Genomic DNA, 26,371 nt, shown 5'->3' on the forward strand with positions numbered 1-26,371 from the left:
GCCATTCCTTCCGTTTGCTGGTTTGAAGAGGTTCCTACACTGAGGCAAACAAGAGGTTTCCTTGACCTGACCCAGTAGGAAACCTGGAGGGTGAATACTCAGCTTGTCAGCATTTTTCCAAGAAGTGCCGCTCGGCTGTCACAGGGATGGGCCTGCAGTCTGGTTTGACTGTCTAACCCTCCATCCCACTCAGACCATAGCTGCCGGGGCTGTGGGCAGGCCTCTCTCCCAGCATTACGCAGCCAGGGCACAACTACATTGCTGCGTTTGGACTATGGTCAAATGGCACACAGACCCTCCTCCAGTGGCACACGCAACCCCAGAGTAAGCCAGTGACCAGGGGACCAACGAGATCTAGCAGAACAGCAAGTGCAGTGACCAGTTTTCCATCATGCCACCAGCACCCATTTCCCCTTCTTTCCTTTGCAGAACCAGCTCTCCTAGACATTTAGTTCTTGGGTTTGGGCCAAACTGCACCCCAGCTCCAGGATGGAGCATGTGACCCAGATCAGAGCCAACCGATGCATTGCATGTTCCTGGCCACAGCAACTGGTTTATGGATGGGCACAGGATGTAATCAAGACAATGAAATGCAATGAGACCTTTGCCAGGACGACTGGAAGGCATCTTTAATGTAGATGTGAGCGGCTCTGAGCCTGGAACTGCTGCAGCCAGCTCAGCCTCAAGAGGGCACGGGCTGCCCAAGAACGGCCCAGTGCATGTGGGAACGGAGCTCAGAGACGGAAAGTGGGAGCCAGGCCTCCTAACGTGTGGGAGACCCCACATTGAGGTGACCCTAAAGCAAGCCAGAACTACCTCTGGAATTCTTGGTTTTGTCTTCAAGCTCTTGTTTCCTTTTTCCAATAAGAGTTTTGTCTCACGAGACTGGGAGAGTCCTGAGAAATGGTGTGAGAATGTTGGGACTGGTCAGAGGCGGAGGAGTGGGCGGCTATGCCCAGATTACGCTTGGGGAGCCATGATTCTGCTTCTAGGCTGTGAGCCCAGATCCACTCTGGCCCGGGAACGATGCCCTGAGGAATCGACTGGGCCTGACAAACAGCAAATCCCCAAGTCCTGGGATGTGCGGCTAAGCTGAGGGGGGTCCTCTCTAACCCGCAAACCTGAGGTCTGCCATGGGGCGCAGCTCGGGTTTGATGTGCAAAGCGTCCCTGCATGCAGTACGTTTGGACTCCCAGGTGACAGGAGCCGTGACATTTACAAGGGCCACGTTCTCGGCAGCACACAGAGTAGAAGCTCCTCGTAAATTCTCCTTTACTGACTCCTTCAACGGAAAACAACAACAATACTCAGTTAAAACACACACAGGAGAAGGCAGGCAGTTAAGGGACTTTCAATCCGCAGCTGTCACTGCTGAAAGAGATCTTATCCTGCATCGCTCGTTACAAGAAGAAAGGCCTCGGAAACACTTGGGATGGAGCGCCTCCTCCCGCACAGGAGCAGGGTCATCCTCCCAACACCCAGCCTCTGACTCTGGATGACCCCTCTGGCCCGCTGGTCGCTCCCCGCTAAGCAGGTCCTTAGTAAGAGGCAACACAGGTGAGTGGCTGGTGCCACGCTGGAGCATCAGCAGAACTGGCACTGGATTCCTGGCTCTGCTGCTTCCTGACTAGGACCGGAGCAGGTCATTTTACCTGAGTCTCAGTTTCCTCATGTGCCAAATACCACTAACATCCTCCTCCTCACAGGCTGTGCGAGAGTAGTGAGGAACTGGATGGGTAGCAGGTCTTAACCTAATTCTACAGCAAGAAGACCAAGTTCGGAGGGGTCGAGTGACTTACCCAAGGTCCCAGGATTTGAGCCTTATGTCCAGGTCAGACACCAGAGTCTGTGCCCATTGCACCTCCCTCAGGACTGAAGTCTAGCCCCGGGGCACCCAATGACTATGACAGTCAGGGTGTCTGGCCACCTGTGTGATGCTCTACTCCTGCACTTGCTGTGACATCCAGGCTCCTCGAGGGGGACAACTCCCAGCATTCTGTTCTGCTCACACCCGGCAGAAACGCCATGCTCCTGGAGGCAAGGTCTCAGCGACAAATGCAAGGTCTGTCTTCTCCTAATGTGTGCGTGCTCGGTGCCGTGCAGGCCTGCTGTCCATGCAGCAGTATTTTAAGGTCTGCTCAGGATAAGCAAAACCGGTTCCCAGGGCCTTTACTCTTCGTAAGTGTCAAGATGCCGCAGCGGTCAAACAGGTGTCTCAGCACACCAGGGCCCTGAGGATGCTCCGGGGAAGATGGCTTAGGCCTGGGGGAGCCATCCTCAGGTCTCAGCTTTGAAAAACCGTGGCAAAAAAGGAAAATGAAATGTGCCAACTCCCTAGTTTTAGGCGTGAACCATCAGAGTCTTATAAGACTTTCAGAATTTTAAAATAAACCTTCTTTAATTCACTTGTTCCACACGTTTTCACTGAGCTCCTATGCAAGGCCCTGTGGCAGACCCTCCGACCCTGAATGTGCCAGCACAGCCTCGCTCTCCTGCTCCAAGAAGAGATAACACCTCCCAGGGCCCGGCATCCCCACCCGGTGGCTCCAACAGGTTCAACCCATTGTACACCATAAGCTTCTGTAGACGCAAGCTGCTGACCTTCCCCACACGCCACACACGTCTATTAAAAAAAAAAAAAATGTTTTCCCTAAATGGCAGCCCTGACCAACTTTAAAATCATTTTTTTCGTGAGAATTTCCAGCTGAAAATATTCAAGAACACCCGAATTGTGAGTAATATATTTATTTTTATAATATTCATTGCAAATTTCTTTTTTTAATTAAATTCAAAATATCATGGCGTGTGAGGATGGTTTCCGTTTTGGGCGTGTGGCAGTTAACTGGTTAAAAACCCCACATTCACATGATGTGCTAACAGCTAACCGCAGAGAAAACCATTTCATGGAGCGACATTTCTAAAAATGTGCTCCTTCTAATAAGGTGTCAAGGGAAGAAAACAAAAGGCTTTTGTGGCCAAATTAGTTGAGAATGACTGGTTTGAAAACTCAACCACTAGTTTCTTTACTGCTGACCTCCCCTCCTTTACCTTGAAAACGGCCTTGGTGACTCGCCAAGGTGGAGCCAGGGCTGCAGCAGGTGGGCACCCAGGGCCTGGCCAACCCTGTGCGGTGGCCGAAGGTTTGAATAAATTTAAGTGATCAGGCAAACTCTTATCCAGAGAACATTCTGAGGGACCTGTGTTCCACAGAAAGCACTGCAAAGCGCTGCCATCGAGGACGGTGGCTGAGGTAGACTCTCCTCACCTGTGTACGCCATCTCTCCTTTTGCCTATATTGACTCCCACCTATGTTTCTCTCAGAATAAGAATTGCTTTCCATGGGAGAAAATAAAATTGAGACTCTGAAAAGTATTTTATTCCTTATGTCGCTAAGAAATATCTTGATCACCATGAATACTTGAGAATGTAAATAAAAAATTCATTTAGTGGCCCAGCTCACCTCTATCGTGTCCACTGAGTGTGGTAATAATTGGTAACCATCTCAAGAGGCACTTTTGTGACCTCCCTCCTCCCATTCAGGAGCAAATAACGGGGCTGCCCAGTAGAGGAACGTCAGCAGAAGTGATGAACAACAGAGCCAGGAGGCCCCGGAGGGGAATGAGGATCCTCACCAATTATTCAAAATAAAGAAATATTTCTAGAGTTTCCAAGAAGAAGAGTGGGTTGAAATGGAAGATGCTTGGCTCTTCACAGATAAGACAGAACTGTGGCTGAAAGGACTCAGAACCTTGCCCTTTGGCAAGACTGGGCCCGAGAAGTTTCTTTTATCAGCTCTGGCCTACAAGTGTCATGCCCTTTCTGTCCCTCCTTTCTGTCCCACTCTTTGTTCTAATCTGACCCTCTCAGAAGTGCCGTGTCTATAGGTTCCTCTCTCAGAAAAATCCGGTCTCAGGAAATGAGCTGAACTTCATTCACACAAAAATATAATAACTAATATTAGATAAATGATTTGATGCCGGACCAAGTAATAAACCAAAACAACTTCATTCCTGACACAGGCTTTCAGGCATCAGAGCTCGCTGGGTGACTCTCTTTGAGCTGGAAGTGCCTTGGAGACGTCCATGCTCAGCACACCCATTCAACAGCAGACGAAGCGAGGCCAAAGGGTAGGGGCTTCCCCAGGGTCGCATGGAGGGTTGGTGGACGAGCCTTAGGAAAGTGCCTTGTTCTTTCCAACCCACTCAAACGCCTCTACTTAAACTCCCCTCCCCCCGGGAGGCTCCAGGCCTCCGCCCTGGCACAGGAAAACCCACCTCAAACAGGAGGCCTACTCACACAAATCCTCTTTAGCATCAGTCCCAACCCTCCCTTCTACAATGCCCAGTCATTCACCCTGGACAGGTTCTCCTGTCTGCCTCTGACCCTGAATAAGACCAGAGGCCCCACTCTCCCTGCTATAGGAAGCACAAAGTGCCTCCCAGTCAACTAACTCTCCCTGGAGGTGCTAAGTCCCAGGTTCACCTCTGGGAGAGACTGGCCTGGTATACAGTCCCCTCCATCTGACGGAACAGGCTTAGCAGTGCTCACCTAACCACACTGTGGTCCACACAGATGCCAGTACATTGTCTTGCCCACAGTGACTCTCGTCTGTAACACTTTTCACATATGTGTTTGCTGTACAGAAGCATATTTCACACACTAAACAGAACAAACCTCCAGTATTTCTCAGAGAAAAGAGGTTACACTCCCCCCACTGGCTCTGCAGGCTCCCAGGCCCCAGCAGTGTGCAGCTGACGTGTGACCAGAGGAAGGCACATGTGTGGCCTCCGTGTGGATGATCAGATGCCCGTCCATGTGGGGAGTCGTTAATGCCAATCCACCTCCAGGACTCTCTTAATAATTATTTAAAAAACAAAACAGAGGTCAGAAAGCCAGATGTTTATTCCACAAGTCAGAAGTCACTTACATTTGCATTAATAACCTCCTGTGAAGACAGTTAACATATCTCAGCTTTTAGTGACCCTGTGACATGCACTGTCATTGAAATGGGCTGGATGCTCATGGCACAGTCAGAGCAGTGGTGCTTAAGCAGGAGTAATTTTGTGTCTCCTCCCCCCACGCCACCCCCATAGGCACAGGGGCACTGGCACTGTCTGGAGATAATTTTAATTGTCACAAATAGGGAGGGGAGGTGCTACTGGCATTTAGTGGGTAGAGGCCAGGGATGCTGCTAAACATCCTACAGTGCTCAGGACAGCCCCCGACAATAAGGAATTTTCCAGTCCAAAATGCCAATGTTGCTGAGGTTAAGAGACCGTGCTATAGAGAGTAATAGGTTTTCAAACGACCATGGGCATAAGGTTTACATGAAGGATTTACTATAAATGCAAGCTTCTGCATCCCAACCCCAGCCATTCCTTTTCAGCTGGTCTAGAGTGGAAATTTGCTTTAACACGTTAAGCGCCCAGCCTGTTTTGTCTTCCAGACAGAAAGTATAGTGTCAGTCACCGGTGATTGACATGGCGCTTAACGTTTAACGTGTTAAGGGGAAAAAAAGGAAAAAAGAAAACAAAAGCAAACAAACAAAAGACCTTTCCCCCTTCCCTGTTTTCATATAGGTTTTTACTATTTCCTCTTGCAATTCCGGAAGCTGCCACCAGGTAGCAGTGATGTTGACTTGGGTAACAAACGCTTTAAATAAAGTTCTTAGGCAGAGTCTCATGGACCACATATGCTATATTTCCTCACAAAAATACCACCAGAGTTAAGTAGCAACATGGATTAAATACAGAAAAGGCATAAACTCACATAATATAGTGCAACATTGAAAAGGAATGCAAACACCAGACATTGGGGGCACCCTACTAACAAATACTGAGCTCTGCCTAATTTAACGTGTGCTGAATCTCTTAGGCAAGTGATTTCAGAGCTGGGAGGACTCAAGTATCCCGTCCAACAGCCTTGTTCTTACAGACAAGGACACATGGCTGGTTTCGATGATTTGCAACCTAGCCAGGCCGAGGCACCCACAGTCCTAGCTGTCAGCCCTTCAGGGAAGACAGCGTTCTATCCTGATGAGCTGTACTCATTTGTGGGCCAAACCTGTCTGCCTTTTAAACATGTCCCCAGCTGCTTAAAACTCTTGCACTAAATACCACCACAGGGGTGGGTATTTCCTGGATCCCGTAGCCCAGTGTTACCCATACTTGCTTTATCCTGAGAGTAGCCGGCAGCTTGGTAAAATCATAGGCCCTCCCTCTGGAGAACCCCCGCAGTACTTCTGGAGCAGAACTCAGAATCCACTGGAGCAAACACCTAGGCCAGTGGTCGGCAACTGCGGCTCACGAGCCACATGCGGCTCTTTGGCCCCTTGAGTTTTTAGCAAAGGCCAGCTTAGGAGTACCCTAATTAAGTTAATAACAATGTACCTACCTATATAGTTTAAGTTTAAAAAATTTGGCTCTCAAAGGAAATTTCAATAGTTGTACTGTTGATATTTGGCTCTGTTGACTAATGAGTTTGCCGACCACTGACCTAAGCTAAGTGGCTCTTTAGCTCTGGCTCCATCCCAAACTTTTCCAAAATGTGGTCCATATGAGAATCAACTGGGTGCCGTTACACATCAATCGGACCCTTTGGGGGCTGAGCCCAGGAATGTATATTTTAACAAACTCCTGACGTTTCTTTTACATAATAAGGTTGAGAACTCTGTCTATATGAAAAAACCTTATAGCATGATGCCCTCCCTTGTCTGATGGAAACATCGGAAACATCATCTCTAACAGGAGGATGAAGGGCACAAATGTATTAGCATTGTGCCAGGCGCTCCACCAGACACTGGGGCATCTCACTGATTAGCATTCATCTCTGTCTGGTGCTCACCGCCTGTGTGAGAGAGATTGTCCTCATCACTTTATCATGAAGAAGGGGACTTGGAGAAGCTAACAGCTGCCGAGGCCATGGAGCTAGGGAGTGGCAGAGGCAGGATTCAAACCCAACTTGGTTCCACCCAATGTTCTTTCTTCCTTTAGACAGGCGAGAGGCAATGTAGTAAGGCCTCCCTTTCCTCTCTCCTGCGCCAGGTTATTTTGGGCTCCTGTCTCAGCAGTGCAGACCCCAACCAATGAGAAGCCCAGGAAGTCTGGGAGCTGGCGTTTCCCGTGGTCTCCTCCTGCCTGGTGATCCCCACCTGGGAGCCTGAGCCACAGAGTGAGTGGGAACCTGGCCCCCTCCTCACTCAGCCTCTTCCTCCACCGTCCTGCTCCAGAACGGCCAACACCTAAATAAGCAGAATCAATTTGACTCAACTCTGCACTGTGGGGGCCCCACCTGCTTCCAGCTGCAGCTCCCAAGTCAAAGGGCTGGAAGTCAGAACAGGGCAGAGAGAAAGGCTGAGACAATCAGCCCTTGATTAACACTGAGCTGTGAACACACAACCTTTTCCAAGGCTGCACAGAGGGCTGGCAGGAGGAATGCAAATGAGGCGGTGGCTATGAAAATGCTGCCTGAAGTGTGGAACATCACACAGACAGGAGTCATCATTCAAATGAAAGACAAACCGACAGGGAGACACAGCTCCCTCCCGCCAATGCTCCTCCAAGAATCACTTTCATCCTATGAAGGGCACATTCTTGGGAAAAGGGGGTGACAGCTCAAGAGGAGAAGCCAGACAGCACTGAGTGCCAGGCCCTGTGCTCAGCAGGAAAACAAATGTGCAAGGCATGGCCCTGTCTTCAAGATGGGGATGAGCAGGGACAGAGGGGAGGAGGGAAACAGCCCAGCTCACACACATGGCATGGGCCTGTGGGATGGTCTATAGAGGAGAGAGTCAGAAAAGGTTACCCAGACCTTATGCTGGGCCCCAGGGAACAGCTCTTCCCGGGGGAATGCTCCCTGATTCTTCCCCCTCCCCAGACCCTTCCAGCTCTGCCTCCTAAGCATCTCTCATGACATCCCCCTCCCCCACCCCCCACCCCTACCCCCGCAGCCCCGCTTTCTGTCTTGGTCCTAGCCTGTCATCTGTTGCCTGGGTGGCACACCACTTCCCCCACACCAACCCATCTCCCACACTGCAGTGAAAGTGATTTTACTGCAGCCCATCGTGTTTTTAAATCCAAGCCCATTTACATGCCTCGATGGCTCCCTGCAACTTCCTAGGGAAAGTTCAAACTCCTTGTTTTAGGGCCTAAAGTTCTCCAAAAAGTCACCGCTGCTCTTTGCTCAGCCTCCTGTTGGGCTCTGGGCTCCAGCCACAAAGACCACCGTCGCTGCCCGCAGAGTGTGAGCACACATGCGACCTGACAGCTCACACACCCACCCAGTCTCTGCTGGTTCGTGCTTCTTTCTCTGATTTCAGCTGAAACTGTCTCTTCCTTCTGAAGCCTCCCATTCTAGCACAGACACCCGCTCTGTCCACTCACAATGCCCCACAGTGAGCATTTTTCATACCATGTTATAATCACTCACGGAATGGGCATTTGCTCTTCTATAAGAAGAGGCATCACTTAACGATCTTGTTAAAATTGATTAAGTCGGTCTGGAGTGGTGCCTGTGCTGCCCGGTTTCCACCCAGCTCTCAGGTGAAGCTACCGCTGCTGGGCTGTGGGCCACGTCTGGGCCACGCTGGACCACTGCAGCCACGCTCATCTTGTTCACTGCACATCCCTAACACCAACCCCAAATCTAGCACAAGTTAGCCCTCAGTAAACTGTTACCGAATGAATAAATGAGGAAGGTGGAGGGGGTGAAGGTAGACACTCAGGAATTCAGGGTTTGGGTAACAGTTTCACTAAAGACCACAGAAGATAATGACGCTGACAACGTTCACAAATTTAATACTGTCCCTTACAGATCAGACCTTCCTGATGAATATGTAAATATCCATTTATAAAGTTGATTATTTGCCTGAATCCAATCCAAAGAGCAAGTGCAAGACTAAAATAGAACATCTGAACTTGGTGATTTTGTGCCCTTTACCAAAGCTAAACAAATTGCTACTTGCTGCAGTCTCAGTCAGGGGCCACAGTGCCTGTGCTGAACTGTGAATTATTAATGTGAAAGATTTGCATGTGCTTTTTTATGGTTATGGCTGACTTTGATGTCTTCGTGCCCTGCTTGGGGCTTCCACACACAACTATAATTTCTTTGTCAAAAAAAGGAGAAGAAGAAGAAAAAGAAACAAATTGCACAGACCAAGGATAGGAAATGCATTGAAGTAGTTTCAATATAAAATAAAATTACAACAATCCTATTGCTCCTCCCTTGCCCAGGGTAAGCCAGATGCTCTGAAAGGATGGGGCACAGGAACTTGTTTAAAAACCATCAAGAGGAGAGGAGCACCACATCTCTTTGGAAACCTGACTCAATTCTGCAGGCCAGCGATTTCACTGTCACTGAATGGGGAAAACGGAGGTAAGCATCTGCAACAACTTCAATAACCGGCTAAGATCAACACAGCCCTGGAACTGCCCTCGTCCTGAGCTTCACAAAGAGCTCAGCCCAACTTGCAACACTCCTTACAAAGCTCACAACGTGTAACTCAATGCACTGAACGCGCTGGTTCCAGGTCGTACACAATGAAGAAGAAACTGGTGAAAAGAGGACTTTAAGGTAACTCTCCCAAATCCAAATCGATATTTCTCTGAAGAATAGAAAGGCAGGCAGGCTGCTGAGACCTCATTTACATACATGTGGCTCTCAATATATGCCTGCCCCATGGCTGAGAGAAGAAATCAATCGTTTCTCTCAGAAACCTGAAGTACAGAGGGACAGGGTGGATATAAAAGATGTTTGGGGTTTGTATCTCTTTTTAATTTCAACTCTGTGCATCCTCGGGTTACTATCTGTAATTGCCAAGAGACCTGCAATATTTGAGGGCATCTATTTAAACAGCCGATATTATTGAGCACCAACTTCAAGCCAGCCAGGTCCCTGGGAGCTGAGATTTCAGGTTTCTGGCTTGAGCAGATGCAGATATGAGGGAGATATTCACAGAGAACCGGACTGTAGGAGAAGGGGCAAGTTTACAGCATGGGTGGTAGAGGGGGCAGTATATTAGTTTCCTTGGTGGCTGTAACCCATTACCACAAACTGGGAGGCTACACAACAGAAATGTATTGCCTCACAGTTCTGGAAGCCAGAAGTCCAAGACTGAGGCTGTCCAACCCACCTAGGCATGGTTGCTTCCTTCTGGGGGCTGAGGGAAGCCCTGTTCCAGGCCTCTCTCCTAGCTTCCTATGGTCTGCTGGCAACCTTTGGAATTCCTTGGCTTGTAGGCACATAACCCCAATCTCTACCTTCATGTTCACATGACGTTCTCCCTGTGTCTCTCCCCATAGTCTTCCCTCTGTGCATGTCTACCTCTGTGTCCAAATTCACTCTCTTCATAAGAACACCAGTGATACTGGAGTGAGAGCCCACCCTAATGATCTGACTTGATTACCTCTACAAAGACCCTATCTACATATATAAAAGCCTAAGTGACCGAACAATGGTTTAACCGGTTGCTATGATGCACACTGACCACCAGGGAGCAGACACTCAACGCAGGAGCTGCCCCCTGGTGGTCAGTGCACTCCCACAGTGGAAGTGCCGCTCAGCTGACGGATGGGCTCCAGACGCAGGGTTCATGGCTGGCGAGCGCTGCTGTGGCAGCGCAAGCCTCTCCCGCCTCCACGACAGCATGCTACCATACTGCATACTGCAGCGGCAGCAGGTGCAGCGGGGCCAGAATGAGCGGGATGAGTGGGAGTGGCACCCGGCCTGGGCTCCTCCCAGGCCACCTGCCGCTTCGCACACTACTACATCCCCCAAGGGGTCCCGGATTGCGAGAGGGCGCAGGCCAGACTGAGGGACCGCACCAGTACACAAATCCGTGCACCGGGCCTCTAGTTTCCAAATAAGGTCCCATTCTGAGGTACTAGGGGTTAGGACTTCAACATGTCTTTTTTGAGGGACACAATTCATCCTCTAACATGGAAGTAAGGGAAGATGCTAAGCCCAGTTGTCAGCATGCTGAGGGTGCACTATCCCCATGCATGGGGGCTGAGATCAGAAGAAAAATGTGTCCAAGCAATAGAGAGTCAAGAGACAGTGTTCTTTTATCAGCTGAAATAGAAACATGTTTGAAGCTCAGGTGCTGGGTGAGAACGGCATGGCTGAAGCCACAGATGTAAATGAGATCGCCTCAAGGGACAAGAGTAGGGGCACTGAGGAGAGAACCCTCAGGACATCATCTCTTCAGGGGCAGACAAGAGAAGAGGAGACTGAGGTGGCTGTTGAGGGTGGGAGAAGCCCCAGGAGGGCGGCATTGCTGAAGCCAAGAGGAAAGGTCTGAAAGGAAGGGTCCCGGGTATCCTTGACTGCATAACAAACTACCCAAAGCTTACTGGTTTAAACAACACCATCTGTTGTCCCCAGTGGGTCTGTGGGTCCGGAGTGTTGGCAGGATTTGGCTGAGCAATGCTTGGTACCTCACGGCACCAACCACAGACACTGGGTAGTGTTCACCTCAGGGTGGATGGGTCAGGGCTGCAACACTGCTTCTTTCACGTGTCTGCCACCCAGGAGGTAGGGGCAGAAAATGGTGGGACTCAGTGGCCACTGACAATCAGAGTGCCCACATACGGACTTCCAGCATGTCATGTGGCCTCAGGGGGCAGAGCAAAGGGGCAGCTCTACCTGGTTCATGCTTCGTTATCCTCCTGTTCTCAACAGAAGCAATCTTCAATTGCAAAATGAAAATGTGGGACTTCTTGTACAAAAACAAAACAAACAAAACAAACAAAAAACACAGAAAAATGTGTCATTAAAAGTAAAAAATATATGCATATTGTAAACAAGAATCTGTTAAGAGGATGATTCCATGTTATGTTCTCACAGCAATTTTTTTTTAAAAAAGATTAAATGAAAAAAATATCTAAGTACAACTCTCAGCACAGAGTCTGGCACATATTAACCATCCATTATATGGTAGCTACGACTTAATCAGTTCTACAAGGCTTGTTATGAAAAGCAATATACACATCCATTTCCCTCTCCCCAGAGGCACGTAGATAGCTATTTTTATAAAACAGCACTCTCCTATGTCAGGGATGAGCTGGGCATAAAGGGAGTTAGGGAATAAGCCTGATCAACCTCAAAAATCATAAAGCTTTTTAAAAATGGTTAAGACAATAAATACCTTAAAGAAAATCTGTAATTCCCAGTTAACTAGAGGATGGTATACTCTCTCTGAAAAGAAACAGCTCTTACTATGAGAAATAGCACTGCTATTGAGTGTATTAGAGGTAAGAAATTTAATTTATTTAGGCATTATTGTTATTCATAGCATCCACATTACCTAAACATATTGGCTTAAAATACTACTTAGAACCATGCAGTTACATGTTTTGTGTTTAAATATATTTGACATTAGTTTACATTATTAAATGTTAAATATTTTTTTAAAAAATCAAAATTAAAAATATATATAAAGCTTGGCATCAAAGTGGGCATGAAAGTGCCAATACACTAAAAGCATTTGTTCAGTCTTCAAGTCATTTGGCAGGAACATATGTTTCTCTTTTACCAAGATGTATGCTTTCTTGTAGTCCATATGAAGAATGGATTTCATTCTAGGTCAGGGCAGCTGATTCCATCAGGACCCAGTTAAGTGAAGGAGGTCATAATTTCAAACTCTGACTCAGTGGCAGACTCACCAAGTGGCCACATCTGTGACAGAAAATAGGTATAAAAACAAGCCTGACCTGACCAAGACCACAGCACCTGAGATGACCCAAGGGTCAGTGGAATCTAGAGGAAGACAAGAGCATCCGAGAAGCATGATGTGGGGACGGAAACAGGATGCCAGGAAAGGATGGATTCCCCCCTCCCAGCGAGCAGACGAGCCATGGAAAGAGCTCAGCCAGACCATCGACACTGTCACCCGCCAGCTGTGAGCTGGAGCAGGGTGCTCACCTCTCAGTCTCCTCATCAATCAAATGGAAACACAACAGATTCTTCACAGGAGGAGGCTGTGACAACAAGGCTGGTTTGTGGAAAGCAACCTCTATGGGAGACACTCTCATTGTCATGTCATTTTGTTTTATTCCATGGTCCTTCTTAAAACCACAATCCACTTGTCGTTCACCTCCTCCTGACAGGAGAACACTAGCTTGGCCACAATCCAGATTGGGAACTATCACATCCTCCATTCCCTGAGAGGAAGAAATTCCGGTATCTTGCCCTCAACACCCTCCTGGTTCTGTCTCATCACCAGCCATCCTCTTTGCAAAAACACCTAACATCCAGTGATATGAATGCATAGCCATGACTATTCAAGAGGTGACCACATGCCCGGCCAATGTGGCTCACTGATTGAGCATCGACCTATGAACCAGATGGTCATGGTTCAATTCCAGGTTAGGGCACATGCCTGGGCTGTGGGCTCAATCCCCATTTGGGAGAATCCAGGAGGCAGCTGATCTATGATTCTCTCTCATCATTACTGTTTCCCTCTCTCCCTCTTCCTTTCTCTCTCAAATCAATAATTTATTTATTTATTTATTTTTAAAAAAGAGGTGACCACATCAGAGGGCAGTAAGTTCACATACATTGCCACAATCATATAGAAATAAAATGTCTCCCCAACATGGCAAATGTCAGCAGCCTTTGTGTACAGGAAGTGCAGTCAGTCCCAAAGAAGAGGCCCAATCCAAGACACATCATAATTAAAATGCAAGTTAAAAACAAGGAGTGAATCTTAAAAGCAGCAAGAGAAAAGTAGTTAATTACCTACAAGAGACCTCCCATAAGACTGTCAGCTGATTTTTCAACAGAAACTTTGCAGGCCAGAAGGGATTGGCAAGCAATATTCAAAATGGTGAAAAGAAAGGACCTAAAGCCAAGATTACTCTACCCAGCAAAGCTATCATTTAGAACCAAAGGGCATGTAAAGAGCTTCCCAGACAAGAAAACGCTAAAGGAGTTCATCACCAGCAAGCCAGCATTACATGAAATGTTAAAGGATCTTCTTCAAGAAGAAGGAAAAAAAAAGATAAAAAACATAAACAATAAAATGGCAATAAATACATATCTATCAACAATTGAATCTAAAAAGACAAAATGAAGGAACAAGCAGAATAGAAGTAGACTCATAGATACAGAGAACATTTTGATGGTTGCCTGATGGGAGGGGGGTTGGGAGGATAAGTGAAAAAGGTGAAGGGATTAAGAAGTACAAATTGTTGTTACAGAATAATCATGGAGATGTCAAGTACAGCATAGGGAATATAGTCAATAATATTCTAATAACATTGTATGGTATCAGGTGGGTATGAGATTTATTGGGATGATCATTTAGTAAGTTATATAAATGTCTAATCAATGGGATATGCACCTGAGAGTAATATAATATTGTATGTCAACTGTAATTAAAAAATAAAAAATGATTAAGAAAACACTAAAATGACATAATTTTATCATGTAAATGCATACAATTATCTACACAGCCCTGATATAAGTAGGGCCCATCAAAGTCAAAATTACATGCCATCCATGAAGAAACAACAGCCTAACTCAGACTCTAATCAGAATTTCTCTGCAAGACATACTAAGAACCTGCTTGAGAAGCTTCCTAACAAAAGGCTCTGGAAAGAGGTGAAGGTCAATCAATAACGAGGCGATGTGGAAAGACACGACGGGCTCAGGCTCTGGAATCAGAAAGAACAAGTTGGAACCCTCTCTGCAATTTATTGGCTGTGTGACCTGAAGTAAGTATCTTAACTTCTCCGTGCCTTCTCTCTTCCTCATGTCTAAAACCCAGCCCTGCTGGTTGTTGAGAAGGTTTGAGTACAGGTGGGAGAAATATCTAGAATGAGAACAGATGCATGGCAGGCCCCCAACAAATGACAACTACTATTACTGTTGTTGTGCCAGTAAATATATCAATGAATTAGATTTTTTCTTCAAGACACAGAACTAAATTCCACCTAAAAAGACATCTCTGTTAATCACTCATGAAATTTTTAATGAGCCCCAAGCATAGTCAATATTTTGGGGGGAGAAAAACAAATAGGATGTATGGTGTCTCGCCTCAAGGCAGTTATATGTCATGACTGCTGAAGATGCTCCATTCTTGGACACATGATTTGTAAAGAATTTTCTATATTTTTCATCAAGTTGTAATTAATCATTTATGTTTAGAACTGTGACTTCCACTAAAGGTAACCCCCTGGATGGACCAGACCACAGTGTTACAGAGTGAGGACAGTGCCCAGCACAACATACACAGGAACTCAGCAAGCAGCAGTAGGGGAGGGGGCAAGAAGTGGAGGGGGAGAGAAACGGGGGACATTCAAATCAGAAGTGCTCTGAGAAAAGCAGTCATACCACACACCTAGAGGCTGTAGCGGAGGAGAGCTTGTTATTTCTTATAAACACAAGTGAAGTAGCTTTTCTAGTTCAAAACAAAGATAGAGAGAGGTAGAGGGTTATTTTTCCCGTGTGAGGTAGAGGGGCAGGGCCTTCCAGTGACCCATCTCTAGACTCTCCTCTCTCTTTACACCCACACACACCTACCAGTTTCTCTATTTACAAAGGAACAGAGAATCCTTTTGTAGGCTGTCTGGTGGCATTTACACAGCAAACAGGATGTATGGAACATTGCGGCAGTTCTGGTCAAGTCAGAGAAGACAGACTGACTGAGGGCAACTATGAAATATGGAATTTCCCCAAAAGGAACACAGGATGAGAAGTGAACACACTGGCTTCTTCCCAGTAAGCCAGAAGGCAGCTGATCACAAAGCCTCTGCTGGCCACGGAACACCTCAGCAGCTGGGTTCTCTTACACATCAGAAACAAATGTCTCTGATCAGATAAGGCGGCCCGTTTATTAGACACAGATTATTAGTCCATTAGAACTCAGTATCTACTGCCAGATCCTTCCTGGGAATTACTTTGTGATCTGACCAATAGAGACGGCAGCAAGAACAAACCAAAGGTCCCCAGAACCCAGCACACTCGGTGAGCGCAAGTTCATGACCTAAAACTCCTTGCTAGCTCGAGGTCCAGCAAGGGCAGCACAGTGACCACCCCCTCTCCAGTTCTCTGTCCCCAGGCTCTCTCCCTAGCAGGCCCATCTACTTCCGCGTGGGAACGCCTAAGTTTTCATTGCTGGTCCGCATCCCACTCCACAGACACTTGCTGGCCTCGCCTACACCATGTGGCCAAGCTGAGCCACATTGTCCCTCCCATCCTGCACTGCCCGCTTGACTGCTCAACGTTCTCCAAGAAGCTCATGTGTCTGCCCTTTTCTTCCCACTCCCACTATCTTCACCCAAGTGCAGACATCCAGGAGCTCTGAAACCAGACCACCCTGATCCAACATCCTCCTGCTTCCCAAGGCCTCCCCACACACCCTAAAGTGGGCCTCTAACCCGCTGCCTGGAGCTGCCTCCCCGTGGAGGCCTCTCCAAGATTCCCTGCCCTGTGCCACCTCATTGGGTGCCTACGTCTCCCCACGTCTTCCAACTCCAGGCTCCTTGAAGGGAGGACTGTTATTCACCTCTGTGCACGCCTCTCATGATACAGAGAGTTTGCCACACCACGGGCTTTCGATTAGTGTTGAACATACTGTCTAATCAATACAGCATAATGCTCAGAGAGAGGGCCTGGGCCGCACATATCAGGTGCTTTATTTTGTCTCCACCGCCAGAGGCAACCTTCCTGAGGACAGTCTGCCTGCCTGGTCTCCACTATCCCCCAGCACCCAGGGGAGAGTCTGGCCCCCAGGAGGCACTTCCTGAATATTTTAGTAATTGAGCAATTTGTTTTCAATTCTCAGCTCTGCCACTTATTAACTGTGTCTCCTTGGGTAAATGATTCCGTCTACATCTTCATTCCCACCTCTGGAAATGGAGAACAGTAGTGTATTCTCAAAGAGCTGGTGAGGGCTTGAGGAGGGCGGTCACAGTAAATGTTTGCGATGACTGTCCTGGACATGTGCTGGAATCAGCAGTGTCCCGCCATGCCTTTCACTCCCCCGTTTGTTTCAAAGATATGACTCTGTAATGAACCTTTAAACATGGCAGACTATGCCCCCAGCATCCTCCACACTCCTCTGTGGCAGCATCCCTTGCCCTCCTGTCCCCCTGATTCCCTTAGCTCAGATCACTCCCCACCCCTAGGTAGAGTACTGGAGAGTCTAGAACACCCACCTGGAACACGACCTGCATGGGCAGCATGCCTCTCCTGGGAAAGCCGCTGGCTCAGGGAGAGGATCAGTGTTTCTGGCTGTGACTCCTTCTACCCCCTCCTGGGGGAAGGAGGCTGTGCCCTGCAGAGACAATAACTGAGGTGCCTGGGCCAGTTTGCCCTGAGCTCACACCCACAGAAGAGGCTCAACTGAGTCACCACGCCTGAGCTCTGGGACCTCCTCCACTCACTATATCTTGTCCATGAAGGTGGGACCAGGCCAACCATCTCATTTCCATCTCGGTGACACTAACTCAGCCACAATTTAGCCTTTCAAGCCTATCACCACAAAGTCCACCTAAACTGCCAAGTGAGGCCAATTTATAATTTAAATCTGTCCTGCATAATGCATAAGATGTCTTGTTATAAATTATTCACCCGCTAATTGCCATCTGGACATATAGGGAACTTGGTGGGACATTTAAAAGGGAAGTGGGCATGTGCCCAGCATCACATCAGAAAGCAAAGCCCTTGCTCTTTTGTTGCTGAGGTTTTATTTGCCAGGACCCAAGCAGATGGACTCCATTCCCTCCACCTAAAACCACTGGCGAGCCCTGAGCTGTCCATCCTGGGGCTAGTGCTCAGCCCGCTCCTGCTCCCGCCCGGACCCCTGTGAGCTGGCCCACCTTCACAGCCACAGGGTGCATTTATCATGGAGTCTGTCTGGTCTCCCAAGAGCACAAAGGGAAACATCGCCTACTGCTGACCTGCTAATTAGCAGCGACTATTCCCCTCGAGTCCACACAAAGAACTGACTTGCTGGCCCACAGCTCAATCCTCCTGATGGGAGCTCTCCTGAAAAGGAGATAAGAGCCTACCGTGGAATCCAATGAGGGACGATTCCTCGAGTTTGCCATCCAGCACTAGCACATCCTTCTCGCAGGCCACGGTGCCGAGTCCATGCATTCCCTTAAGCACAACTGAAGCCCTATTGCTATGATCCAGGTACTGCACTATTTGTTGAGGACACAGAGATTAAGAGAACACGCTCTCTGTGATTAGGGTGTTCACAAACCAGAGGGTGGTGCTCACACAAACAAACCACTACAAAACAAAGTAGCCCTGAGGCCCTCTTTGTTCCAGGCACAGTCTGAGGAGGTGAGAACTGTATGGAACTAATGTATGTTCGAGGTCAGTGAGGTTGCAAAGGAGTCTGTGATTAGCCCTGCTCCTTGGGGGGAAAGAGTCAAGGAAGGCAGGCTGCACAGAGAAAGAGATGCCTAAGCTGGGTGTTGAGGAATGAGTAGGAGTTTGCCAGGCAGACAAGGAGAAAGGTATTCTGAGAAGAAGGACCAACATAAGCAAAGGGCCCCCATCGTGTAACTGCATGCACATACGGTGAACTACAAACGGGGTAGCATTCCTAACTACTTTCGGGGCCATGATGCAACCCCCAGCGCACTGCTGGGATCAGGTGTACTTGTGCTACTCCCTTTAAAGAAGCCAGCATGTCTCCACTTCGTGTGACTAATGATTCTCACAGAATCTTTGCGAAGTTGGAAGGCAATAGAATTTTTCTCATTCTTTCACAACAGAATAATTAGGACCCTGCAGTCTCCTCTCCTCATCCTGGTAATAATTCACCCTCCATCAGAGTGAAATATTATAACTCTCAGGTTACCAGTCCACTTAAGCTTTATGGATCTTTCTAGGAACCAAGAATCATTGTCAGACGCACCTCATCCTCAGATACAAATGTAAAAAAAAAAAAAGAAGAGAAGCTTCACATTATGACGAAGACTTCCGGAGCCCAACTTCCTTCCTGAGGACTGTACCAACCACTGCAACTCCTGAAGGTTTTCCTAGGCAGAAGTCAGAGAGCAACACATAACCAAACAGGCCTGCTTAGCAGGGAGGGGTGGGATGAAGGGGCTTTCTAGGGTACAGGCTGTGTCCATGAGCAATATCACAGGGCAATGACTGAATCAGATCAGTCACTTTCCCAAGGCAAAACATCTGTTTACCTCCCTTCATACCTGCCAAGTGGGTCCAGCAGAAGCCACTGTGTCCAGGTGCAGTTCAGCCAACACCATTGCCCAACTGACAGAAAGGGACACAGGTTACCTGGCATCACTCTTTTGTCCTTCACCTGTACTATACATTTAGCTCTGTTACCTTTCATGAAATAAATTTTACAGGTAGGTAGGCAGACAGATAAATAGATGGATACCTTCTTTTGCCTCCAATAATATCTCCCCAGCCATAAGTTTCCACCAACCATGATAAGAAATGCAATCGAGCCAACAGATCTTCAACTGTTTCCTCCAAAACTTGAATGCTCCAGGTGGCTGTATGTTAAAGAGAAATTCTCTGTTGGTTTTGGATAAACTGTTTATATCAGAGTTTGATATTCTTTGGTTAAACCCTTTCTGAGATTGTGTTCAAACAGATTATACAATCAAAATTTTGAAGGGTTTTTCTATGCCTCCTGGAAAATAATTCAAGACTTAACACGATCAAATCAAGAATATGGATACCAATGAACTCCAATTTAATAGACACTTTTGGGTGGCACTCAGAGTATGAGCTCATCACAAAGCCTGCAGCATGGGAGAACAGAGGACAGCCTCTTAGGGTATCACTCTGGGATGGAGGCTAAAAATTGTCTATCACAGCCAGTTAGCCTCAAAGGAAGCCTAAATAAATCAAGCCCAGTAGGGAGCCAGTGGTGTGAGACCTATATTAGGAGCAATCTCTTTGAGCATTGGGTCCACATGAAAACAGAATTCTCCCTCGAACTGGGGCACAGGACCCTCTTAAGAATGAAACTGTGGGTTATTGCCGTAATGCTATATCTTAGAAAGCAATCTAGGAATTGAACTGGAAACTCGCATTTGAGTGGTACTCTCATTTGGTTATGAAATTGTTTTCATCGTCAGGACAGCAGGTGCACCGAGGAAGGGGAGCAAGGGGTGGGCATGTGCTCGCGTCGACAGCCCATCTCTGATTAGAGACCAAAATACAGGTGCTCCGGAGCATACAAAATCAGCTAAGAGAGTTAATATACAGAAATCACTCTGAACCCTGAATCAAAATTAGCTATTAGAGCAATAGAAATAATAGCTTCTACTTATTGTGTACCAGGCAACAGGGTCAAAGGCATGGACTCTAATTTAACCCTAACAGTATGCCCTGCAGGGCAGTGACCACTCCCACATTTTACAGATGAAGATGAGGTAATGCAAATTTTGTTAGAGTCTACCTTGCTTGCAGGCCTTTGTTAATGAAAAGGCATCTTTAGAAAACACTGCCTTCCATATTTAAGGGGCAAATGCAGTCAGCATATTTATATGCTTGCCCAACGTGGGTAAAAGTAAAAAGCCAAGAAGAAATATACAGAGGAGATACATTTCCTGAATTATCTTTTTCCCTGTGTGACAGACATAATATAGTGCTGAGCTCTCCCTACATGCCTTGCACTATCTGTGTGGCTGCCCTGTCCGCTCTGGAAGGTGGCTATGACCCACACATTCACCCTGCAACAAGTTCAGAGATCCTCGTGGTGACAAGTGCACCACTAAGTACCCACAGGTTATACCTGACCAGTTCCAGCCCTGAACATCCACAGAACAGAGAGGACCAGCTTCCCTTTCAATCACTCAGGGAGGGTTTGGGAAAACCAGCAATTGGTGCCATTACTCCCTTGTTACAGATGCACCACGCTAGGGCCCAGCTTAGCTGTCAAACCTAAATGAGCAAATTCAACGTGCAATCAGTTTGTCACAACAGCCTTCTCTCACAACGCGTTCCTCAGGGGAAACACATGGAAACAAACACACAGAAGGCAAGATGAAAGGCAGAAGAAGGTGGCATTGTGAGCTCGGAACCTGGGAACAGGACTGGGTCTGAGTTTTGCCCTTGCTAAACAAGGCATGCAGCCTTTGCACATTAATCCATTGGCCATCTGGACCCACGTGGACCTCCATCATCTCCAAAGTCACCAGGACTTCTCAGCAGTGCTGCTGAATCTTCAGAAAGCAAGAGCATCTCCAACTCCTCCCCACGTAGGATGCGCTCCTAAGTCCCTGTCACCTGTGCTGTCTCCCAACAGCCCCCAGACAATAAAGATTCCCAACCTTGGTTTACAGGGAGGCAGCTGAGGCTGAAGGGGGTTCTCTGGGAACAGGAATAAGCTCAACATCTCCCAATGAGTCTGCCGCATTTATCTCTGCAGTGCCCCTTTATTCTAAAGCACTCCATGCTAGGAAGACAGTCTTGATAACAACATAGTACAGCAATATTTGGGGTCACTACTTATTTCCATTCCTTCCATCCCATTCAAGTGCACATTTCTCGGAAGACTGTCTACCATGACAGCAAGAACTTGTAGATCAAGATTCCTGCACTTCCTCCACAGAGATGATCACCATGCCTGGGACTAGCTTCCTCTGGGGAGCTTATCTGCTCCTCTGCAGTGATGGGTCCCTTCTCTAGATGACCCAACATATTCTTAATTTCCCCCACATTAACGCATTATCAGCTGATGCTTGTTATAAATTGAATGTTTGTGTTTTCCCAAAATTCAAATGTTGGACCCCTAACCCCAATGTGACAGTAAAAAGAGGGGCCAATGTGACGGTAAAAAGAGGAGTCACGAGGGAGGAGAGCCCATGATGAGGTCAGTGCCCTTACAAGAAGAGGGGGCATCAGAGCTTCCTCCCTGCACCACATGAGGACACAACCCTGCTGGCAGCCTGACCTCAGACTTCCAGCCTCAAGAGCTGTGAGGAATAAATACCTATTGTCTAAGTTACCTAGTCTGTGGTATTTTATCACAGCCGTCTAAGATAAGAGAGTGTGATAATAACTATCTCTCTCGACTTTTTCCTGGGTTGTGATCTCTGTAAAGGGAGGGGTAAGGCCTCTTCGGCGGCTCACCACTGCATGCCTGGCACCTAGCACCAGGTCTGGGAAGTAAGAGGCACTAAGGAAATATCTGTTAGATGGACGGATAAGTGGATGATGGATGATGCCTGCGCGGGCGAGCGGGTGGGTGGCGGGGTGCATGTGTACACGCACAGATGAAAGTCAGATGGTTCTGAAGTACAGTCAATGTTGGAGGAAATGGTTATGACATAATAAGTGAAAATGCAGGAAATAAAATTATATAAACAATGTGATTTCAATTATGTAAACATTTACACATGATTAGGAATCTGGAAGGAAATATGCTAAAAATGCTAATAATGGTTAGCTGTGGGTGGTAAGATTAGGATTGATTGTTTCAGCTTCCTTCATTTCCCATGTTTCCATAAATTGCATGTATTACACATTTATGATCCAAGATGAAATTACATTAAAAAAATTGCAAGAAAAGGGAACCTCCATGTTTTAGGATATTTTCTCCCATAAAAGCAGGGCACTAGGACTCAGTCGGGGTTCGGGTGGGTCTGTGTGCTCGGAGTTCAGGTGCTCACATCCCTCCAGGTTTTCTGGAAGCACGAAGAATCCTCACTCACAAGCTCCCCTACACGCAGCTGATTTTACAGGGGCTCTGTTAAGCGTGTGTCAACCTCAGCCATTCAGAAAGGAGAGCTCTTCAGAGATGGAGGTGGAGGAAGTGCCACCTCTGAGGACAGACCACAAACTCTGAGGAATCACCGGACGAAGAGGAAAAGGCTAGGAAGGAACCTGTCCCAAATCTTGAGAGCCATGAAGATCAAAACTAAGGGACTCGCAAACCAAGCAAGTGAAAAGCTTCTCCCGAAGCTCAAAGGAACAGAAGGTCACTGCTCCAAAGGAGCTTATGGAAGAAGTAGAAGGAGCTGAAGCTATCGGTGAAGACAAGTGTGACAACAGCAGCTATCAATCGTTCAGGGCCCCACACAGGGGACAGGGGACAGCAGGCGTCTAGTGTAAGGGGTCAGATGGTAGAAATGCCAGCTCTGAAGGCCCTATAGCCTCTGCCAAACTACTCCACTCTGCTGCTGTGATGCAAACGCAGTCACAGATAACAAATAAAAGAATGAGCACTGCTGTGTTCAAACAAAACTCTACATACAAAACAGGCAGCAGGCCCGATTTGGCCTGAGGGCTATGGTTTGCCAACCCCTGACTTAGCCTGGCAGCATTGCTAAATCTCCAACTGAATTCCCAGGGAGCCTCAGAGAGATTAAGTCACTTGCCCGGGCTCTGTCATCTGAAAGTGGCCAGGCTTGACTCATCCCCATATCCGATTAGCCCACTCTTTACCATGAGGTCATACTGAGTACATCCTGTGCCGGCATCACGCTGAGCATGGGGACAAAGGATGAGCAAGATCCAGACCTGGCCTTCTGAATTTCATAGTTTAAGATGGGCCTCTGCACCATGAAGTAGCCTTGCGGCACCCTAGCCCCCAAACAAGCATGTCCCAGGGCAACAAAGTAGGTGTCAGGAACACCCACAGCACAGACACGCATCATGTGTACCTAACCCCTTTGCAGAAGGGTTTACCCTCTACACACAGATGCGCTGGGAAGTGAGTTCCCTTGGAGCTTTTAAAAGCTGGTTTGTACATCTACTAGTACAAGGTATGAGTGCAGAAGCCAAGGGTCACAGAGCATGAGGAAGCCCTGCCAGATACTCACTGTCCTGGGTCACAGTTTACTCCATGGTTATGAGCACAGAACAGACCCAGATGGAAGCCCGAGCTTTATGTGACCTAGACCTCAGCTACCTCCCTGCAAACAAACCTAGGGATCCTTACCGTCCTCGGGCTGTTAGGAGACAACGTGGGTCAGGGACTGTATGTCCGTTTGTCATATTCACAGCAGCAGGCACATAGTAGATACAAAATAAAGGACAGAAGGTTAAATAAAATAGAGACTTTCTGAAATAACCTAAGTCAGCAAGAAACTAGGACTTATGTTGTGAATGACTTTCCAATAAAGAAGAACAGCTTCGGAAGCAAGGCACGGCTGTCTTGCAAAGCCAGCGCGGTCATGCCAGGCACCAGGGACCAGCCTGCAGATGCACAAATCCACCTTCTGAGTAAGCCCCGAGGCCCTTCCCTTCCAGAGGCCAGTGTGGATGGCAGTCACAGTGAGCAGCCAGTGCACAGCAGGGATTCTGTTGACCCATCTCAACACGAAAGGGCCTGAGATTTGAGCCCTGGCTCCACCTCCAGCCCCAGCCCCTGCCATTCCTTTATTTCCCTAAGCCCCTCACCTCCTGCTTCCCACTCTAGAATAAACTCTGACCTTATTAACCACCAGCAATTAGGAGAGTGAACACCCAGCCTGCCCCTCCCCCACACTCCCCTTCCACAGGCCTTTCTGGGGACCTCCTAATTGGAAGAGGACGGGGGTTAAAGGAGGATTCGTAAGCAGTTTTCTCTGGTGCCTACCCACCATCTGCATACCTGTGGCTGCTTCCTCAACTCCAAGGCTGAGGGAGTGAGGAAGAGAAATTATTTTTTGCACCTGTAGTGTTCCAGAGTTCATGGGACTAAACACTCAAATTCTGTGATTTTAGCTTTATGGCTACCTTGAGATGTGGGTGTTTTCATGCACATTTTTAAAAAGAGCACAGGTCCTTCGTCAGGAGGTTATGTCATCAGTCCACGGTCAGGCAAATCCAGCTCCATTTGAGTCCACTTCACCTTCATCCAGTACCCAAGCCCCCTCACCATGTCCATCTCGCCCCACTTCCCCTTTGCCCACTACACACCAGCCACAGAGGCCTCTTTCCTATTCCAAGAACCTTCTGTTTCCCTTCCCTGGAATGTTTGTACCCCTTCTTGTTACCTGGCTAACACCTATTCAACCTGTGGCTCTCAGCTCAGTTGTCACTTGCTCAGAAGGGTCTCCCTGGCCACCACCTTAACAAGAGTCTAGGTTAACCCTCTACCTGCATCACTTTCTCCTTTACTCTGGCCCTGGGTCTTTCCTTCACAGCGATTGTGATCCAATAATAAGATGGATGAATATTCATTTCTGATTTGTTTCCCAATCAGGACAGTAGGTTCCGGGAAGGCAATAATTATGTCTGTCTTTTACATTCCTAAGAATGAACTAAGTAACCACCACACATACACACATACTCCCTGGACATTTCAGGAGGCCCAAACATCATCTTCCTTGAGTTTAGCACAAACATTAATCACACATGCACACACACACACACACATACACACACATACATGTGTACACACGTGCACACAATTTACCACCATGTCAAGTTCTTAAAGAGCAAGAGCACAATCACCCACCACTCTTTTCAGACTATAGCACAGCCCTACCCTGCAGTTTCCAGACTGAACCTGTGCCTGTCATTTCTAGTGCTACTGCCACTTTGGTTTATCTGTCATTGCTACCAAAGTGACCTAAAAAAAGAAGCCACACAAAACCAAATAAAAGAGAGTCGTTTTAATAAAGTACTTGTGTGAGGGATGGACATGCACAGGCTATAGAGCTTTCAGGCAGAGGTCCCACAGGCCTCTTCATACCTGACAGACAACAGGGCAAATTCACCCACTTAGTCAACCAACATCTATAGTGATGACATATCAGAAGGGCAAAATTTGAACACCACTCCCCCCCCCTTCCAAGGCCTATGTTATTGGGACTGTGCCCAACACTTGTATACCTAGAATCAAGCAGGACTTAAGAGCCAAGGCTTAAAGTTGTGCAGAGCTGGGTTCAAGGTCTGGCTCAATCACCTACTGCTGGCCTTGAATCCCCTTGTCTGCAAAATGGGGATAATACTGGTGCCTCCCATTAGGATGAGGCACTTAGATGCATTCAAACTGCTCATTAGTGCTAACTGTTAATTGTCATCTCGTTCTCTATAATCCCCAATGGAACGCAAGTTCCTCACAGAGAGGAATAACCTGAGATTCCACTTAGAGTCCAAGTGCCCAGGTGTGGGCACACAGCAGGACCTCAAGTTGGGCTTCTGATGAGGACACTCACCCACGTTTGCAACTGCAGAACACCCAGCTTTCAGCACCTGCTCCCCTGCTCAGCCACCCCCTCTCCTCCTGGCTGTAATTCTCAGCCTGGGATCTCTGCTAAGACCCTCCTACGGGTAGTGCTGTGGCTGGTGGAAAGGCAAGGAGAGCCTCAGCCTTTCCCTCCATCAACACAGGAGTCTCTGGCCAACCAGAATTCATCTGGTTTCTTCCCAGCCCTCTGCACAGGCCCTGGACTCAAAGGTCCGCCCCTCAAGGCAGAGTTCTGACCTTCTCAACCTACTA

The 26,371-nt window shown here is 47.7% G+C and overlaps 1 protein-coding gene across 2 annotated transcripts in view; it reads right to left on the reverse strand.

Moving 5' to 3' along the window:
* Nucleotides 1-26,371, reverse strand: part of SPOCK1 (SPARC (osteonectin), cwcv and kazal like domains proteoglycan 1) — a 465,949-nt gene that overhangs the window by 318,823 nt on the left and 120,755 nt on the right. The window contains exon 1 of one of the 2 annotated variants that reach the window (XM_054717880.1): nucleotides 10,257-10,274. The exons of the other annotated variant lie outside the window; for it this stretch is intronic. Within the exon in view, the coding sequence (XP_054573855.1) occupies nucleotides 10,257-10,262 (6 nt within the window). The 5' untranslated portion in view covers nucleotides 10,263-10,274. Of the gene's footprint in view, nucleotides 1-10,256; nucleotides 10,275-26,371 lie in introns of those variants that run through there. 2 annotated transcript variants of the gene reach the window in all.

This window comes from Eptesicus fuscus, chromosome 6, assembly GCF_027574615.1.
Source record: "Eptesicus fuscus isolate TK198812 chromosome 6, DD_ASM_mEF_20220401, whole genome shotgun sequence".
In the NCBI taxonomy this organism is placed as follows: Eukaryota; Metazoa; Chordata; class Mammalia; order Chiroptera; family Vespertilionidae; genus Eptesicus; species Eptesicus fuscus.